At 35.8% G+C, this 21,723-nt stretch overlaps 1 protein-coding gene across 2 annotated transcripts in view; it reads left to right on the forward strand.

Annotated features, from left to right (window-relative positions):
- The window catches only part of LOC113600600 (uncharacterized), a 63,465-nt gene that overhangs the window by 12,983 nt on the left and 28,759 nt on the right, over positions 1–21,723 (forward strand). The window contains exon 3 of one of the 2 annotated variants that reach the window (XM_053208001.1): positions 12,346–14,502. The exons of the other annotated variant lie outside the window; for it this stretch is intronic. Within the exon in view, the coding sequence (XP_053063976.1) occupies positions 12,346–12,490 (145 nt within the window). The 3' untranslated portion in view covers positions 12,491–14,502. Of the gene's footprint in view, positions 1–12,345; positions 14,503–21,723 lie in introns of those variants that run through there. 2 annotated transcript variants of the gene reach the window in all.

The following is a 21,723-nucleotide window of genomic DNA, read 5'->3' on the forward strand; positions in this document are numbered from 1 at the left end:
TCATCTGTGTTGTCACAAATGGCAGGATTTTCTTCTCATGGCTAAATAATATTCCCGTGTGTGTGTGTGTGTGTGTGTGTGTGTACACTACATTTTTTTTTATCCATCTATCTATTAATGGGCGTAAAGTTTGCTACCGTGTCTTGGCTATTGTGAATAATGCTGCAGTGAACATGGGAGTGCAGATATCACTTTCAGAGCCTGATTTAACTTCCTTTGTGTACATACCCAGAAGCGGGATTGCCAGATCATAATGTAGTTCTATTTTTAATTTTTTGAGGAACCTCCATTACTGTTTTTCCATAATGGCTATAACAATTTACATACCCACCAACAGTGTACAAGGGTTCCCTTTTTGCAACACTTCTGCCAACACTTGTTATCTTTGTTTTTGTTTTGATAATAGCCATCTTAACATGTGTGAAGTTTTATCTCATTGTGGTTTTGGTTTGTATTTCCCTGAGGATTAATGATGTTGAGCACCTTTTCATATTCTTGTTGGTCATTTGAATGTCTTCTTTGAAGAAATGTCTATTCACTTCCTTTGTTTTTTAATTAGGCTATTTTGGCTTTTGCTGTTGAGTTGTATGAGTTCCTTATATTTTTTCAATATTAATCCTCTGTCAGATGTATAGTTTGCAAATATTTTCTCTGATTCCATAGGTTGTCTTTACATAGTGTTGATTGTTTTCTTTGCTGTGCAGAAGCTTTTCGGTTTGATGTAATCCCTTTTGTCTATTTTTGGTTTTCTTGCCAATGTTTCTGGTGTAATATCCAAGAAATCATTGCCAAGACCAATGTCAAGAAGCTTTGCCCCTATGTTTTCTTCTATGAGTTTTGTGGTTTCAGGTCTAACACTTAAGTCTTTAATCTATTTTGAATTAACTCTTGTGTATGGTGTAAAATAAGGGTCCAATTTTATTCTTTCACATGTAGATACCCAGTTTTCCCAACACCATTTATTGAAGAAACTATCCTTTCTCCATTATGCATTCTTGGCACCCTTGTTGAAGACAAGTTGTTAATTATCTACATGTTTATTTATAAGCTCTCTATCTGTTCCATCAATCTATATGTCTGTTTTTATATCAGTACCATACTGTTTTGATTATGTAGCTTTATAATATGTTTTGATATCAGGAAGTATGCCTCCAGCTTTGTTGTTCTTGCTCAAAATTGCTTTCTCTATTTTGGGTCTGTTGTGATTTAACATGAATGTTAGGAATTTTTTTCTTTTTCTCTAAAAAATGCTGTTGAGATTTTTTTTAATTCTAGTTAGTTAACATACGTATAATATTCGTTTCAAGTGTACAATATAGTGACTTCATCACTTCCATAAAACACCTTGTGCTCTTCACACAGCAAGTGCTCTCCTTAATCCCCATCACCTATCTTAGCCATCCCCCACCCAGCTTCCTTCTGGTAATCATCAGTTTGTTCTCTATAGTTGAGAGTCTGTTTTTTGGTTTGCCTCCCTCTCTTCCCCCCCACCCTTTGTTTTGTATTTCTTAAACTCCATATATGAGTGAAATAATAAGGAATTTGTTTTTCTCGGACTTATTTCGCTTAGCATAATACTTTCTAGCTCTATCCATGTTGTTGCAAATGGCAAGATTTCATTCTTTTTTATGACTGAATAATATTCCATTATATATACATACGTACCACATCTTCTTTATCCATGCATCAGTTGATGGACATTTGGGCTCTGTCCACAATTTGGCTATGGTAGATAATACTGCTATAAACATCAGGATGCATGTATCCCTTTGAATTAGCATTTTTGTATTCTTTTGGTGAATACCTAAGAGTGCAATTGCCAGATGGTAAATTAGTTCTATTTTTAACTTTTTGAGGAAACTCTGTACTGTTTTTCCAGAGCGGCTGTACCAGTTTGCATTCCACCAACAGTACAAGAGGATTCCCTTTCTCCACATCCTCACCAGCACTTATTGTTTCTTGTATTGTTGATTTTATACATTCTGACAGGTGTGAAGTGATATCTCATTGTAGTTTTGATTTGTATTTGCCTGATGATGAGTGATGTTGATCATCTTTTCATGTGTCTGTTAGCCATCTCTGTGTCTTCTTTAGAAAAATGTCTATTCATGCCCACTTTTAATTGCATTATTTGTTTTTTGAGTGTTGAGTTTTATAAGTTCTTTATGTATTTTGGATACTAACTTTATTGGATATGTCATTTGCAAATATCTTCTCTCCTTCCATAGACTGCCTTTTAGTTTTATTTATTGTCTCTTTTGCTGTGCAGAAGCTTTTTACCTTAATGAGGTCCCAATAGTTTATTTTTGCTTTTGTTTCCCTTGCCTCCAGAGAGGCACCTAGAAAGAAGCTGCTACAACCAATGTCAAAGAGTTTACTGCCTATGTTCTCCTCTAAGATTTTTATGGTTTGAATTGAAGTCTCACACTTAGGTCTCTCAACTATTTTGAATTTATTTTTGTGTGTGGTATAAGAAAGTGGTCCGATTTCTTTCTTTTGCATGTTGCTTGCTTTCTAGTTTTCCCAAAACTGTTTGTTGAAGAGGCTATTTTTTTCCCATTAGAGGCTCTTGCTTGCTTTGTTGAAGATTAATTGACCATATACTTGTGGGTGCCATTGGGATTTTGATAAAGGTTGCATTGAGTCTATACATCATTTTAGGTTATACGAGCTTTTTTAACATACTGATTCTTCCAGTCCATAAACAAAGAATGTCTTCCCATTTATGTCTGTGTTGTTTAATATTTTCATCAGTGTTTTATACTTTTCAGTATACAGATATTTTACCTCCTTCATTTAGTTTATTGCTAAGTATTTTTTTATGCTATTGTAAATGGGAGTGTCTTCCAAATTTCTTTTTCAGATAGATCATTGTTACTGTATAGAAATGCAACTGACCTTTGTATGTTGATTTTGTATCCTGAAACTTTGCTGAATTCATTTATTAATTCAAGTAGTATTTTGTGTGTTTGTGGAGTCTTTAGAGTTTTCTACATATAACGTCATGTCATATGCGAACAGATAATTTTACTTGTTCCTTTCCAGTTTGGATAATTTTCTTTCTTTTTCTCACCTAGTATCTCTGGCTAGGACTTCCAGTATGATGTTGAATAGAAGTGGTGAGAGTGGGCATCCCTGCCCTGTTCCATATTCTATAGGGAAGTGATCAGCTTTTCACCACTGAGTATCATGTTAGCTGTGGGCTTTTATATATGGCCTTTATTATGTTTAGGAAAGTTCTTCCTATACTTGATTTGTTGAGAGCTTTTAACATGGAAAGGTTTTAAATTTTGTCAGGTTTTATCTGTATCTATTGAAATGATCATGTAATTTTTATGCTTCATTCTATCAATGTGGTATACCATATTGATTGATTTGCATATATTGAACTATCCATGCTTCCCAGGGATAAATCTACTTGGCCATGGTATATATTCCTTTTAGTTTGCTCTTTAATTCCCCTTGCTAATATTGTGTTGAGGATTTTTGTATCCAGGTTCATCAGAGATATTCGTCTATAATTTTCTTTTCACGTGGTATCTTTGTCTTGGTTTGATATCAGTGTGATTCTGACCTCATAAAATGAGTTTGGAAGTGTTCCTTTCTATATTTTCTAAGAGTTTAATAAGGATTGGTATTCTTTAAATATTTAATAGAATTCATCTGTAAAGCCATATGATCCTGGGCTTTTCTTTGTTGGGAGGATTTTGATTACTAATTCAATCTCCATATTTATTATTGGTCTGTTTTGGTTTTCTATTCTTGATTCAGTCTTGGCAGGTCGTATGTTTCTAGGAATATATCTATTTCTCTTAGGTTGTCCAGTTTTCTGGCATATAATTCATATTTGCTTATGATCTTTTTTTATATCTGTGGTATTGGTTATGCAGTTTCTTCTTCCATTTCTGGTTAATTTATTTGAGTCTTCTCTAATTTTTTCTCATTCTAGCTAAGGATGTGTTGAATTTATCTTTTAAAGAAAGTAAATCTTAGTTTTGTTGATTTTTTCCTATTCTCTTTCTTTTTTCTGCTTTAATACTTATTATTTCCTTCTTTATGTTAAATTTGGGCTTGATTTGTTTTTTTAGTTTGTAGGGGTAAAAATTTAGGTTATTTCAATCTTCTTTTTTAAGGTAGGCATTTATCACTATCAAATTCCTTTTTAGAACTTATTTTGCTACATTTCCCAAGTTTGTATATGTTGTGTTGAGATATTTTCTCATTTCCTTTTTGATTTCTTCTGTGACCCATTGGATATTCAATAATATGTTAATTTATATGTGTTTCTGAGTTTTTCCATTTTCATATTGTTTTTTAATTCTAGTTTCAATCCATTTTGGTCATAAAAGATGCTTGGAATTATTTCAGTATTCTTAAATTTGTTAACTCTTGTCTTATAATCTAGCATGTGATCTATTCTAAAGAATGTTCCATGTGAGCTTAAGAAGAATATATATTTAGGGGCGCCTGGGTGGCGCAGTCGGTTAAGCGTCCGACTTCAGCCAGGTCACGATCTCGCGGTCCGTGAGTTCGAGCCCCATGTCAGGCTCTGGGCTGATGGCTCGGAGCCTGGAGCCTGTTTCTGATTCTGTGTCTCCCTCTCTCTCTGCCCCTCCCCCGTTCATGCTCTGTCTCTCTCTGTCCCAAAAATAAATAAAAAACGTTGAAAAAAAAATTTTTTTAAAATAAAAAAAAAGAAGAATATATATTTAGAATGTTTCCTCTATATCAGTGAGGTCCATTTGGTTTGTTTTGTTCAGTTCTATTGCTATTGTTATATTCCTGTCTATTTCTCCCTTCAGATATGTCAGTATTTGCTTTAAGTATTTAGGTGCTCTAATGTTAGATTTATACATATCTATACGTGTTACGTGTTCCTTTTGAACTGACTCTTTTGTCATTGACTGATGATGACCTCTTTGTCTTTTGTGACAGGTTTTGACTTAAAGTCTATTTTATCTGATATAACCATTCCTGCTCTATTTTGGTTATCCTTTGTATGGAATATCTTTTTCCATCCCTATACTTTCAGCATATGTGTTATTAAACCTAGAGTGAGTCTTGTAGACTTCATATAATTGAATCTTATTTTTTCATCCCTTCAGCCATTATTTATCTTTTGATTGGTGACATAGAAAGTAATTATTGATTGGTAAGAACTTACTATTGTGATTTTATTCATTGTTTTTTGTCTGTTTTGTAGTTGTGATTATTTTTATTGTGCTATACTTTGATTTTTTTTCTCATCTTTTTTATGTCTATATAGGTTTTTTTATTTGTGGTTATCCTAAGGCTTGCAAAAAACTTTTGGTTGTTATAACAATCTATCTTAAGCTGATAACAACTTCAATTGTATACAAAAAGTCCTACACTTTATTCCCAACCCATGTATGTTATTGATGTCATAATTTACTTTTTGTATTGTGTATCTATTAACAAATTGTTTGTGCTTATAGTTGTTAATATTTTGGTATTTTAACTCTTACATTAATGTTAAAAGTGATTTACACACCACTATTACATTATTCTCTGTTTGCCTATATATTTACCAGTACAATTTATAATTTCATAAGGTTTCATGTTGTTGTTTAACACCTTGTTTCAACTTGAAGAACTCATTTTATTACCTCTTCTAAGGCAAGTCTTGTGGTGATGAACATGGTCAGTTTTTGTTTGCCTAGGAAAGTTTTTACCACTCCTTTAGTTTTAAAAGACAGTTTTGTTGGATATAACAATTCATTTCTTTCAGCATTTTGAATGTATCATTCCATTTTTTCCTGGCCTGCAAGGTTTCTGCTGAAAAATCTACTTATAGTCTTATGGGGATTCCTTTGTATGTGACTAGTAATTTTCCCCTGGCTGCTTTCAAAATTCTCTTTGTCTTCAACTTCTGACAGTTTTGCTATAACGTTTCTCATTATAGACCTCTTTAGGTTCAACCTATTTGGAACCTTTGTGCTTCATCAATACCAATGACTATTTCCCTCCTCAGATTTTGTGATTTTCTGCCATTACTGTTTAAAGTAAGCTTTCTGTCCCTTTCTCTTCACCTCTGGGAATCCCATGATAGGTATCTTTGTTTTTTTGATGTTGTCCTATAACTTGTATAGGCTTTCTTTACTCTTTATTCTTTTTTCCTTTGTGCTTCTGACTGGATAATTTCAAATAACTTGTTTTGAGTTTGCTGTTTCTTATGATTGATCCAGTTTGCCATTGAAGATATTTATTGCATTTTTTCCATTCAATCTTTGTATTGTTTGGCTCCAGAATTTTGTTTTTTATGCTGTCTGTATCTTTGCTGAACTTCTCATTTTGTTCATGTATTAATTTCCTGTTTTTATTTATCTGTTTTTTATTGTAACTTACTGCACTCCTTTAAGAATTTATTTTGAGGGGCGCCTGGGTGGCTCAGTCGGTTAAGCGGCTGACTTCGGCTCAGGTCATGATCTCACAGTCTGTGAGTTCGAGCCCCGCGTCAGGCTCTGTGCTGACAGCTCAGAGCCTGGAGCCTGTTTCAGATTCTGTGTCTCCCTCTCTCTGACCCTCCCGTGTTCATGCTCTGTCTCTCTCTGTCTCAAAAATAAATAAATGTTTAAAAAAAAAAAGAATTTATTTTGAGAGTCACTTGGGTGGCTCAGTTGATTAAGCATCTGACTCTTGATTTCATTCAAAAGAAATCAATTTTTTAAGTTTATTTATTTTGAGAGAGAGAGAGAGCGCACACACGAGTGTAAGTGGAGAGGGGCAGGGAGAGAGGGAGAGAGAGTATCCAAGCGGGCTCAGTGCTGTCAGGATAGAGCCAGACATGGGGCTTGATTTCATGACCATGAGATCATGACTTGAGCCAAAGTCCAGTTGGATGCTTAACCAACTAAGCCACACAGGTGCCCTGAGAAAGTAATTTTTGAAGTCTTCTCCTGACTTTATATTTCTTCTTTCCCAGCCAGAACCCCATGGTAAATTTGTTTCTCTAACTCATATCAGCACCATCTAGCGTTCTATACTCTGGGTCTTCTGCCAGCCCGACCCTGTCAGTCCTAACCCTAATTTAATCTATTTGTCCATTGTCTTCACTCCTGTTCCTAAGCAGTCAAGTACTGCCCTGTGCCCATGTTCATCATAAATACATGATTCCCAGCCTCAGCTGTCTTTTCCATATTGTTCAATAATCCTTTAATTCACTCCATTTTGGCCATCTCAAATCCCTCACAAAAACTATTCTGGACTCTGAACACCACTCACCTTCTCTTTCTGCCTCCATTCCAATCATCCTACATATACACTTTTTTTTTTTTAACATTTATTTATTTTTTTGGGAAAGAGAGCACAAGTGGGGGAGGAACAGAGAGAGAGGGAGACAGAATCTGAAGCAGGCTCAAATCAAAAAGATTTGATTGCTAGAGTTCCAACAGACATTTCGGAACCATGATATTCCTTTGAGGATAGGAACCACACTCAGTATCAGAACACCGAAGGCATCCTATTCCCAAAAACATTGTGGAGTCGTAACATCTGCCCAGGACTGTTCAATTTTAACAACAGATATATGCTACATTACTTGTATTATAAAAATAATAGGGATGAAGAAAAAGAAAGAGAAGCCAATCACAATCCATTCTATAACTCCCTGGGATTTCTTTACACAGAGTTCTACCTCAGTAATATCGGAGGTAGCTTGTAAAGAATGCTTATGCGGTAGTCTGAATGCATCAGTGTACTGCATTAAAATAGAGTCTAAAAGTTCAGATTCATTGTTTTGACATTTCATTGTCATTTCTCCTTAGGGCTTAAATGTTATATAGAGACATAAAATGTAAAATATTAAGCTATTCATTATCCTGTATTTTTTCCTTGCTTCTAGAATTGGTCCCAAATTTACATCTTTTAAATAGTTATGTTCCAGAAACTTGGCAGCTATATGCTGCAAGACTGCCTTTCCATTGAATCACTTCTCTTTGGCATAGACACCAATATAAACAATAGGAGAGGTTTACCTGACTTGGAAAACTCAGCCAAAGTACTGTGGGCTTGGTAGGAAATGTATGTAAATGCATCCTTTGTGGACTATTGGTAAATGCAGGAAGCCAGTAGAAACCTTCAGTCATATCAATGCCAAGCATACAATGGATCCATTGTTTAATCCAAACACAGACACCCACAATATTTACATGAATTTTTTTAAGAATACCAAGTATACTCTGTATGTCCATCTGCACAAGAATATTTTCATAATGCTCCTTTACCATTAATCAAAAGGAGTTGGGGAACCCCAACACCTGAGATTCTCTTCTTAAACCTGTGAATAGAGAGGGAAACATAACTTCTTCCTTTTTTATTATATTCTTTTTAGAATCTATCCTGATTGATAAATAATATCAAATATACAGACCCTAACCATAAGATTATAACCAAAAAAAGTATTCCTTTTCATCAATATGCTACTAAACATTAAATTAAAATTAAATATCATTAATATTAAGTGTTTAAGAAAACAATACATTTCTAGTAGGAAAAACAAGGTAACATTTAACTACAACTTAACCTAGCAATACTCATAGATCAATAAAACCAAGTGGAGTTTACCGGGAACACATAAGATTTCTCCATTTCTCCACTGGGCAGAAAAAGGCCATTGTTTTCTACCAAGAGACCACTTCCATCTGACCTGTGACAAGTTAATCAGAAAGAGAATCAGAATTTCTAAAAGAATTCTATTAGTCACTCTTTTCCCTCTTATTGGGTAGAGAAATGAAGGGCATTGCTCCTTACACCTCATTTACACATCGGTATTACTTTTTATGGAATCTCTCTATTAAAGGAACAGTTACTAGAGTCATCACCATCATAACCATACTGACAATTTCTGGCAGACACAGAATAGAAAAACACTTAATAAATGATGATGCATATAACAGAAAAAAAAAAGAGCCTGGCATTTTAGATGGACATAAGATAAGAAGAAACAATTTGTACTTCAACTTAGAGTTTGTTGTTTTGAAAAAAACACCAGGGCTATCAAGTAGAGGCTTGGTTTCTATGCAGTATTGAAGTAGCCTAGCATCTAAACTCATGTGCACCAATTCACACTGATTTTAATGTTTATGGAGGTAAAGGGCAGAGCATCAACATTCATTCAACATTCAAGTATTTTGGAGCACTTATTATTTGCCAGGCACAGTGCTCTAGATGCTAGTGTGGACATTTTTCTTGTCACTGTTGGTTTTGTTTTTGTTTTTGTTTTGTTTTGTTTTTACATTAATTAGGTTGTCCTTACTAACCTTTTATTTCCTTCCATCCCTTCAAATCCACACGGTAAAAATTTCTCAGTCTTGAAAAATAGTAATGCTCAAAATTAACTTACATACCTGAAACTACTCCACTAATAAAACAAAAACAACAGCATCTCTCTTGCTTTAAATTCATCTAATGATTAGACTCTAAAGTTTTCAAAGAGACCTGGCATCTTGGTTGACTTATTAATTTATTTGGCTACAGGTACACTCACATTGCTTAGGACAGGTAAGTGCTAAATGTGAACTAAGAGAATGAAAAGTGAGTACCTGGAGTGGATTCTACTTGTTTGCTATTTTAGGTTAAAGTCAGACTATGTAAATACCCACTTTTTTAAAACTTATTTTTTAAATAACAGAAAAATTATTAAAGAAAAAATGCAATATCAAAATTAGAAAAAGAGAAAAGTGACTTCTGAGACATGATTCTTTGAATGAGGAAGAAAGGAATTAGTAACTAAAAAATATGCTGATAGAAATACCATGTCTAGGATTACAGAATCTGTGATTTAGTCACCCATAGCTCTGTGACACAGCTCTCTATAAAACAGTGAAGTGAAGGGAGTAGGGAACTAGAAATCTACAGATGTGGACTCTTTATTCACTGAATTTTGACTTCTCTTTATCCTGTTTGTTCCTTTTCTACAAACTATATTTGCTGCTCCTGGAACACTTCTCAGACATTTTCATTCCTCTACGCCTTTGCACATGTGCTGTTCCTGTGTGTGGAATGCCCTTCTCACCTTACCCAGCTATTATGATGAGTCTTCAAATTCCCTGAGCAGGAATACAACCTCCCTCTTGTGAGTTTCCACTGCTGTATCTGTAACTCCAACTTTTATTCCTTTTTATGCTAGATGCTCTTCCCTTGTTTTCTCCTTTAACCTGTGAGTTTCTGATGAAGGCATCTTGTCTTATTCATGGGGTTTAGCGACTGTTCCATAATTGCTGCAGAAGGATGGATGGATGGATGGATGGTTGGATGGATGGATGTGAAACTATAGACTGAGATACGTTCCACCTCTATAAGGCTCAGTGGATGTCAGGTACCTAATAGAGAAAGTTGTGCATTTATGATTCTAGAATTACATAACTTCTTTTTAACCATGACATCAGACGAGACCAGCTCACTTTTGCCAGCAGTAAGAAAGTTAACTGCAAAGTACAGAAAACAGTAGACTTGCTTACTGCTTTCCAGTGCCTTGGAGCCCCCTGCTGTCCAGAAAAATAAAAATAAATACTGCAACCTCCCCCCAGGCTAATGGTGTTAGACACTTTAACATAAACCTTAAAAACTTACTTTCACCATCTCTTATTACCAGGTCATCATTATCAACTGCTTTTATTAAACATCTTCCTTAAGAATCACCCAAGTCTTCTTTATGAGTTTTCAGTTTTTCTTAATGATAACACCATGATCCACGTCATCCTGGATCAAACCGTCCTTCCTCCTCATCCTCTTTCTCAGCAGTCATGGTCATGTATTGAACTTTGCTATGTGTCAGGCACTGTACTAAGCTCCTCACATGCATTAAACATCATTTAATCTCTCAGTAGTCTCAATAGCCCTTATTGAGGACAAGCTATTATGTTTTTGTGAAAGGAAAACTGAGGCTTAAGATGGTTAAGTAACTTGTCTTAAGTTATAGATATGGCAGGGCCCAAAGCTGGGATTTGAACCAGGAATTCCAGCTGCAGAGCTCTTAAGCAGGTGTTCCCTTCCAACCCACTGCTTCTGCATCCAGCCTGAGTCCTCCTTTTAAAGTCCTGTGCTACTACAGTTCAGCTCCTTATTATATCACACCTGAACCATGATAAAAGTCCTGGCTGTGCTCCTCCCCTCTTGCTTCATTCTGCTGACATCTGATATTTCACCATTAGTTTTATCAATTTGGTTAACTGGTTTCCTAACATTCGAGAAGTATCCACTCTTTCTAGAATTGCTGGACTTTTGACCTTTAAAGTCCTAAAGCCATGTTTCAAGTCTAAGAGACTTACTTGATCTCTCTTTCCCATCTTGTCATGAGTCTGCTCAACAGACTTCTTGTTGTCTTCTAATGCTGACAGCACTACCTCAACTTCTGTGTTCTTCCACCAAAGCTGGGTTACCAGTGGCATAATAACTGGAAGAGTTGGTTTTGGAGACATGTGGGTTTGAGCCCCTGCTTAGCTAGCTACCTATTAATTGCATTAAGTTGAACAAGACTTACCATCTAGCCTAATGTGGTAATAGAACTGAATATTTAAAATGTTTTCCCCCAAGTCATTGTACAGATAATACAAAATGAATTTTAATAATTCCATTGTTTTACACTCTTAATACTCTCTTCCCCAAAAAACTTTGAAATAATAATACCTATAATTAATTGACTACCTAACTTGTAACAATAGCATTTACTAGGTGTTTTGTGAAGGGTAAGATATGAGCATATGAAATAATCATTAGATAAGTGAATGTTATAAGAGCAAATACAAATTAACATTAATGATAATTTATGTTTTTGAATTATTAAAATGTTTTACTAGTAACATACATTAGTAAATGCATGCTAGTTGAATATAAATTGAGCCGTTGTTCACTTTGCTTATTTTTAACCTAAAATCTTTTAGCAGATAATTTCAAACAAGTGACTGGCACACACATTTGAGCAGTTTGATTTGATTTGATTTCTATAGAAGATACATTTCAATGCACTTGAGTATGCAGAATCCATTCTCCTTCCTCCCCCAGTTGTCTCCTCTTTCCCATCATATACACTAAGATGTTTTAAACTTTCTCACCTCTAGCCACGTACAGATGTGGGGGATAGGAAAGAAGAGAATAGGTAGAGGACAAAAGTGGTCTGAACCTCACAGATTGCAGAGTCCTTTTCTGGCTGCTGATAAAGATTTACTTTAGAGGCAAAAACCAACCTGAGAAGGCCTCATTGATTCTAAGGTTGCTCAAACATATTGTAATGATATGGCTAATACTGAATCTAGCTCTTCCATCTCTGGATGTCTATTTTAAAGTACGTTTGGCTAAAATTTATACCTGACTTTTATTTTCTTACAGAATTACTCCAAAGAAAAAGGTATTGAATGAAGAGAATATTGGACAAAGATCCAATATACATGTGAAAACTGTGTGTGTTTGTTTGTTTGATGATTATTTTGCGAAATATCTTCTTGGTGAGCAGGTTTTAGGAATGGGAACTTGAAAAGTAGAGCTGAATGTTCCATAATTTGGAACTTGCTTGGAAGCTTAAAGTCAAATATCATTTGGTACTTTTTTTCATCAAAAAATATATAAAAAATAATGTGAGCTTTGGATGATGTTTACCACTCAACGCTGATACCTATTCATCACTAATACCCTGACCTGTTTCCAGAAAGAGGCAGCTTATGAAGTTGAACATTTGCATTGATGGCACTGTGATAAATTTGTGATGGTAGCTCACTGGCTTCTAGGAAAATACAAAGAGAGGGCTACTAAGGCAGATTGGATGAGGATCGGGAAATTGGAGGAATTGCCAAGAAAAGTCAAGGCCAAAAGAGAAAGACAAGGCCAATCATGAAGGCTTCTCTCTGTCCTATCAGGAGTATAACATAAATAAGTAGGATACAGAAAATACCTGAATTAATAATCAGAAACCAACTATGTCTGCAACTTTGAATAATCCTCAAACACGCAAGGAGCAACATATGTAAGTTTCCAGTGGTCAGAAATGTCTTTCCTCAACATCAGTATTGTGTCCTAATCATGAAACCTATGCATCTACAGCCCCAAGGAAGCTCCATCCTCAAAGAACAGGAATGCTGTTTTTACTTGTTCCGCCTCTTAGTATACTTCACCAAGGAGAGAGACATTGGGTGATCTCTTTTCAAAAGATCTTCAACAGGGATTTTTGATTTTCTAGGTAATTATAAGTTAATTAAAAAAAATGTTTCAAAGTATCTGGGTACCTTGCTTCTCAAGAAGGAGTTCATCAAGGTTTTATTTTAGTGATTCAAGGCTTTAGGTTGAAGCACTAAATATACATCTGAATAGAATAATGGAGAAGATTCTTCATTACAGCTTTTAGTAATCAAATAAGAAAATGTTATCTAGAAAGAAGTCAAGGTACAGCATGGTGACTATAGTTAATGATTCTGTGTTGCATATTTGAAAATTGCTGAGAGAGTAGATCTTAAAAGTTCTCATTGCAAGAAAGTAAGTTGTAATTATGTACAGTAACAAATGTTAACTAGACTTCTGATCCTTTTACATATATGTGAATATTAAATCATTATGTTGTATACCTGAAACTAACATAATATTGTGTGTCAGTTATATCTCAATAAAAAAAGAAACATTTTTTAAAAGTTAAGGCATAGGAAAAAGACTAAGGATGTAGGTATTAGATGAAACAATCAGAAAGCACTCAGTAAAAGAAAGGTTTATGACTCTGTATCTTTTTTTAAGTTTTCTGATAAAAGGTAATGTTCATTGAGGAAAGCTTGAAAAATACAGAGGAATAAATACCACTCAGTTTCACTACTTGGGCACAACTGCTGTTAATATTATGGTTTTCAAAGTTTCTTAACCTCTATGAGCTTTAGTTGCTTTATCTGTTAAGTTAATAATAGTACCAACCTCATAAGGTTATTCTGAGAATTAAATAGATAAAACATGTGAAAGCTTAATGTTTGGTCAGAGTATGCACACACACAAAAGAGCTGTCATTATATTTCAATGCCTATCTCCATTATTTTTAATTTTGCAAATCGGAGTCATACTTACCTTTTGTTTCATATCATGATTTTTTTATTAAAATATTATGAACATCTTCCTAGGCCCTTAAAATTCTTTACAATGCATATATAATAGCTTTATAGTATAGTATTCCGTGCTGTAGAATACGTGGTTCTCAGTCAGGTGCAATTTTGCCCCCAGTGGACATTTTGAAAGTTTGATTGGCACATTTTGATTGGCACAACTGGGGAAAGTGAGCATCTAGGGTGCCGCTAAAAATCCTACAGTGCACAGGAAAATCCCCCACAATTCTTCAGCCCCAAATTTCAAAACTGCTGCGATTGAGAAACCTGAGAATATATCATGATTTTTTTAAAACAAGCCATTCTTATTAGACATTTAAATAAAATGCATTTGTATACATAACATTGGGATGAATACCCTAGTAATTACTACTTGCTGAGGCTGTTCTGTGGTGTGCATGATCATTTACTTTAAATTGCATCAACATAGCATGGGGCAGGGGTGGGGGGTGGGGAGAGAGGGGGAGGGGGGTTGCAGGCATGCAATTGGCAGTGTAATGCAAATTATCCCTAATCCACATTGTATGGGCAATTAATTACTACCTCAAATGTGCTAAAAAGGATCGACATTTTAAGAGATTATTTGGTACTTAACGTACTCTTTTCAATAGCTATACCAGGGGGTGTGTTAGTTAACATAAGCAGTATTAAAAATAATCTTTCATTTGTGTAATGGGTGGTTGCAACAGGTGATTAAGAATTGGTTAATGTGTCCTTGAAATATGCTTATTGATATCTACACCAGAGGGTGTGTTAATTAGCATAGGTGGTATTAAAAAATAATTTTTATTGGTGTAATGACTGATATTTCCTATAAGTGACTGAGAAGGAATAACTTACAAGACACATCACTCTTGGATGCCTGAGATGTAGGAATAGGACAAGCTCAGGAGTCCAATGCCATTGGTAAAGTATTTGAGGACAAGAGTTCTTTTGGTCACTAGTCCCTCCGTCCATAACAGACCCTGAAGCCTATTAGACTCAACACTCATGTCCCTGCCTTTAGGCTATTGTTGTGTTAGCCTTTCAAGCAAGGTGCTCCTAACTGCACACAAACCAGAAAGTCAGTGTCTCTGAGAGAATTGCAGGTAGAATGTGTTCAATCTTGTTTGGGGGAAATATAACTAACACATCAAAAACATAATTTCCCTGAAATTATTGCTTAGGACAAAACTATCCTGAAACATATACACACACCTGGAGGTAAAACCCAAAAGACTGCTGTTTGGAAAAAAAACTGGCCATATGGTCATCAGATAGATTTGAGTTAATCTAGATACTTCATGGATTTATGACTTGAGTCAAGTTACTGCTCTGAGCCTGTTTCCCTCATAAAACAAGGATCATAATACCACCAACTTTAGTGTAGTGTTTTGTGTTTTCATTGTGTTCTCTTTTGGGGGAAAAGGAGGTTAGTCTTTCTTTTGTTCTTTTAGTGGGAGTTAGCTTTTTTATTTGATTTCACTAGTTTACTCGGGGAACCTGATATTCACATTTCTCTCCCACCCACCCTGTATTCAAGTGCAACACTTCTCGAATTCTCCCACCCACCTTCTGGGATAATTCTAGAAAGAGCTCCTCAGACAGAGGGAAATAGATCCTGTTCTTTGCCCTCAGGAAAGATTATTTGCATTTTATAACTAGAAACACAAAAAGTATACAGTCCTCCAAAATCACAAAGGTAGTATGAGTATGTTAATGATGTATATGTATACATATGAAGAAGTATCAATGTAGGTTCATCAGTTAAAACAAATGTACCACTCAGGTAGGGGGATATTCATAGTAGGAGAGGCTTGGAGGTGGGAGTGCAGAGGTAGGGGGTATATGGGAAATCTCTGTTACTTCCTGCTCAATTTGCTGTGAACTTAAAACTGCTCTAAAAATTATAGTCTATTTTTTTTAAATATAACTAATAACAATACTTTCATCATGGGCTTTGGGAAGAATGGAATGAGCTATCTATAGGGAAAGCTCTTAGTACGATGCCAGGCATATTATAACTGCTCAATGTTTATCATTGCTATTGTCATTGGGAAAAACATAAACAAGGCAATTGCTTAATTTGTACATGTATTTCCTGCATAATAATGAAATAATCTAAATACTTGGTTAAAGAAAAGGAGAGGGACAAGGAGAAAGCAGGCAAAAACCTCTTTGATCTTGGCCACAGCAACTTCTCATTCAACACATCTCTGGAGGCAAGGGAAACAAAAGGAAAAATGAACTATTGGGGCCTCATCAAAATAAAAAGCTTCTGCACAGCAAAGGAAACAATCAGCAAAACTAAAAGGCAACCAACTGAATAGGAGAAGATATTTGCAAATGACATATCAGATAAAGGGTTAGTATCCAAAATCTATAAAGAACTTATCACACTCAACACCCAAAAAACAAATAATCCAGTGAAGAAATGGGCAAATGACATGAATAGCCACTTCTCCAAAGAAGACATCCAGATGGCCAACCGACACATGAAAAAATTCTCAACATCACTCATCATCAGGGAAATACAAATCAAAACCACAATGAGATACCACCTCACACCTGTCAGAATGGCTAACATTAACAACTCAGGCAACAACAGATATTGGCAAGGATGCAGAGAAAGAGGATCTCTTTTGCATTGCTGGTGGGAATGCAAGCTGGTGCAGCCACTCTGGAAAACAGTATGGAGGTTCCTCAAAAAATTAAAAATAGAACTACCCTACAACCCAGCAATTGCACTCCTAGGTATTTATCCAAGGGATACAGGTATGCTGTTTCAAAGGGTCACACCAATGTTTATAGCAGCATTCAACAATAGCCAAAGTATGGAAAGAGCCCAAATGTCCATCGATGGATGAATGGATAAAGAAGATGTGGTGTGTGTGTGTGTGTGGTTGTGTGTGTGTGTGTGTGTGTGCAATATGCACACATACATACAATGGAGTATTACTCGGCAGTCAAAAAGAATGTAATCTTGCCATTTGTAACTATGTGGATGGAACTAGAGGGTATTATTGTAAGCGAAATTTGAGAAAGACAAATATCATATGACTTCACTCGTATGAGGACTTTAAGACACAGAACAGATGAACATAAGGGAAGGGAAGCAAAAATAATATAAAAACAGGGAGGGGGACAAAACATAAGAGACTCTTAAATACGGAGAACAAACAGGGTTACAGGAGGGGTTATGGGAGAGGGGATGGGCTAAATGGGTAAGGGGAATTAAGGAATCTATTCCTGAAATCACTGTTGCACTATATCCTAATTTGGATGTAAATTTTTTTTTAATTAAAAAAAAAAGGGAGAGGGAAACGACGTACTGTGTGAAGTACTTGGAACTACAATGCAGGCGTCCTATCTCAAACATTTAACAGTTCTTAATCCAGCAGACCTTTCTTGCCCATTTGCTACGTATAAGGCGCCCTGCTGGGCATGGGGAATACAAAGATGAGTGAGACCCAGCCAGCCCACAAGGCTGGAGAATTGGAAACATGTATGTGTGGTCAAGAGTCACAGGGAGGGGAGTCATTCAAACACTAACCATTTTAAGTATCAAGGGAGAATAGATCTGACTCACAATAATAAGAAATGGAAAGAGAGCTCTGAAACTTTACTGAAGGATATAAAAGAAGGATAAATGGCCATTCACACTCCCTACATTAATCCATAAAGTCAATGTAATCCAATTATGCCAGTGAATTGAGTTTTTTTAACTGAACCAGTTTTCAAGCTCAAACGTAATCATAAATTTGTGAAACTATCTAGAAAAAATTAAAGACTAGCCTTACCCAATATGCTCTGTTCCATCTTTTTTAAAAAAAGGCTGAAGCCACATGGATAGCCACATGGATTTATGCATAGTATGATTTGAGATGGGTACAAAATGTTTCTCTCCTCTTCTGCTTCTTCTATCCTCCTTCTTTTTCTTCTCTTCCTCCTTTTTCCCCTTCTTCTCTTTCTCCTTCACCTCCTCCCCTGCCTCCCTCTTTTAATGTAGAAATATTTTTTGAACTTGGGCAGGTGATCCAGCAGACCAGTTTGAGGATCTGAAAACTGACCACCAAAGGTGTGTGTGTGTGTGTGTGTGTGTGTGTGTGTGTGTGTATATATTCATTCCATTTGGAGACTAAGTTACTCGAATGAGGCACTGATGTGCCAAGCAAAGGAGTTTGCAATTTCTCCCATAGCCAGGGTTGCTCTACTTCCACACTGTTGACACTGAAAAATGTGGAGAAACTGTCTGTTGTTGCAAGGGAGGTTGTCCTCTGTAGTACATGGAAGACTGTGTAGCAGCATCCCTGGCCTTTAACCACTAGATGCACTAGCAGCACTGCCCTCCCAAATGCAACAACCAAAATGCCTCCAAAGATTGCCAGATTTTGGAGAGTAAAGTCACCCCTAGCTAAGCACAGTTGCCCTAAACAAAAGATAAGTCATTAAAGAGTTTAAAGGAATAAGACACAATAAAAATTGCAAGGTTGTTTTTATTGCATTTAGAAGCAATTGCAGGGCGCCTGGGTGGCTCAAACAGTTAAGCGTCTGACTTCGGCTCAGGTCATGATCCTATGGTTCGTGAGTTTGAGCTCCACATTAGGCTCTGTGCCCACAGCTCAGAGCCCGGAGCCTGCTTCGGATTCTGCATCTCCCTCTCTCTCTGCCTCTCCCCCACTCTTGCTCTGTCTCTCTGTCTCTCAAAAATGAATAAACATTTTAAAAAATTTAGAAACAATTGTAATGTTATTATAGGGGAAAGCCTAATACACTTTTTTTAATGTTTTTATTTATTTTTGAAGGAGAGAGACAGAGCATGAGTGGGGGAGGGGCAGAAAGAGAGGGAGACACAGAATCTGAAGCAGGCTCCAGGCTCCAAGCTGTCAGCACAGAGCCCAATTCGGAGCTCGAACTCACGAACTGTGAGATCATGACCTGAGCCGAAGTCAGACGCTCAACCGACTGAGCCACCCAGGCGCCCCAAGCCTAATACATTTTTTAAAGAGGTGGTGCAAAAGGAGAATCTTTGGGGGCATTTGCCTGTCCAAAACCAAAACACGCTCTAAAGCTTTATTATTTAAACTGTGGTGCTGACCTAAGAATTGATAAAGAGGGGCATCTGGGTGGCTCAATTGGTTAAGCCTCCCACTTCGGTTCAGGTCATGATCTCACAGTTTGTAAGTTCCAGCCCCATGTGGGGCTCTGTGCTGACAGTGCCGAGCCTGGAACCTGGAGCCTGCTTTGAGTTCTGTGTCTCCCTCTCTCTCTGCCCCTCCCCTGCTCACACTCTGTCTGTCTCTCTCTCTCTCTTTCTCTGTCTCAAAAATAAACATAAAAAAATAAAAAGAATTGATAAAGAGATCTAAGAAATGGAACAAACCATCTAAAAACAGATTAATATTTTAAAAAATAGGGAAATACTCCCACATAATATGAAGATCTATTTGTGTAAATTGGTACAATCCTTGGAAAGCTACTGGTCTATATGTATCAGTTTAATAAAATGTTCATGTATTCTGGGACTGTATACTTATCAGAATACTGTGAAATTGTTACAAATGATAACATGGATACATGTTTATGATACATTGATAAATGAATAAAATACAGAATATAATATGTGTGTGCATATTGAATAAAGAATGCAATATACATTTTGAATGTATATTCAGTATGAACATATTAAGTTAAAACTATTTAGGAGAGTGTACAATATTATTTAGAGTTTTTCTTTAAGTAGTAAATATTTCATAGGATATTTTTCTGCTTTTGATTTCTCTTTATTTTGAAACTTTTTCTATAATGGGTGTGTGTCAATTAAGGGGAAATTTTGCAAAAAATTAGAAATTATAATTTAAAAATTGAATGGAAAATTGGCCATATACACATGGGTTTATTTCTGAGCTCTCTATTCTCTTCCACTGATCTGTGTGTCCATTTTTGTGCCAGTTAACAACTATCAAAGTATTTTAATTACTACAGCTTTGCCATATGTCTGGGGTTGTGATACCTCTAGCTTTGTTCTTCCTTTTCAAAACTGCTTTGCCTATTCAGGGTCTTTTGTGGTTCCATACAAGTGTTAGGATTATTGGCTCTAGTTGTATGAAAAATGCTGTTGGTATTTTGATAGGGATTGCTTTGAGTAGTATGGACATTATAATAATATTGGTTTTTCCAACCCATGACCATGGAATATCTTTCCATTAGTTTGTGTCATCTTCAACTTCTTTTATCAGTGTTTTATAGTTTTCAGAGTATAGGTCTTTCACCTCCTTGGTTAAGTCTATTCCTAGGTATTTTATTCTTTTCGGTACAATTGTAAATGGGATTATTTTCTTAACTTCTTTTTCTTCTACTTCATTATTAATGGATAATAATGCAACAGATTTCTGTATATTAACTTTGTATCCTGCAACTTTACCAAATTCACTTCTGTATACAGTATCATGTCATCTGCAAGTGGTGAAACTTAACTTTTTCCTTACTTGATGCCTTTTATTTCTTTTTCTTCTCTGATTGCTGTGGGTAGGACTTCCAGTACTATGTTGAATAAAAATGATGAGAGTGGGAAAGCTCCCAGACTTTCACCACTGAGTATGGGGTTAGCTGTGGGTTTTTCATATATGACCTTTATTATTTTGAGTTGTGATAAAGAAGGCAAGAATATACAATGGGGAAAAGATAGTCTCTTCAACAAATGGTGTTGGGAAAACTGGATAGTTACATGCAAAAGAATAAGACTGGATCACTTTCTTACACCATACACAAAAATAGACTCAAAATGGATTAAGGACCTAAATGTGAGACCTAAATCCATAAAACTCCTAGAAGAAAACATAGGCAGTAACTTATTTGACATAAGCCAGAGAAACATTTTTCTAGATATGCCTCCTCAGGCAAGGGAAATAAAAGCAAAAATAAATAAGTGGAACTACACCAAAATAAAAAGCTTCTGCATGTTGGAGGAAACCACCAACAAAACAAAAAGGCAACCTATTGAATGGGAGGAGATATTTGTAAATGATATATCCAATAAGGGCTTAATATCCAAAGTATATAAAGAACTTATACAACCCAACATCAAAAAGAACCAAATAATCCAATTAAAAATGGGCAGAGGGCCTGAATAGACATTTTGCCAAAGAAAACATAGGAATAAATGGATGGCCAACAGACACAAGAAAAGATGCTCAACATCACTAATCATCAGGGAAATACAAATCAAAACCACAATGAGATATCACCTCACACCTGTCAGAATGGCTAAAATAAAAAACACAAGAAATAACAAATGTTGGCAAAGATGTGGAGAAAAAGAAACACTCATGGGCTGTTCGTGGGGATGCACACTGGTGCAGCCACTGTGGAAAACAGTATGAAGGTTCCTCAAAAAATTAAGAATTACCATATGATCCAGTAATTCAACTACTGGTATTTCCCCAAAGGAAAAAAAAAAACACACTAATTTGAAAAGATATATGCACTGCTATATTTATTGCAGCATTATTTATGATAGCCAATATATGGAAACAACCCAAGTATCCATCGATAGAGGAATGGATAGAGATGATGTGGTATGTGTATGCACAAACACACACACACACACACTCACACACAAATGGAATATTACTCAGACATTAAAAGGATGAGAGCT

This window comes from Acinonyx jubatus, chromosome F2 (genome assembly GCF_027475565.1).
Source record: "Acinonyx jubatus isolate Ajub_Pintada_27869175 chromosome F2, VMU_Ajub_asm_v1.0, whole genome shotgun sequence".
Lineage (NCBI taxonomy): Eukaryota > Metazoa > Chordata > Mammalia > Carnivora > Felidae > Acinonyx > Acinonyx jubatus.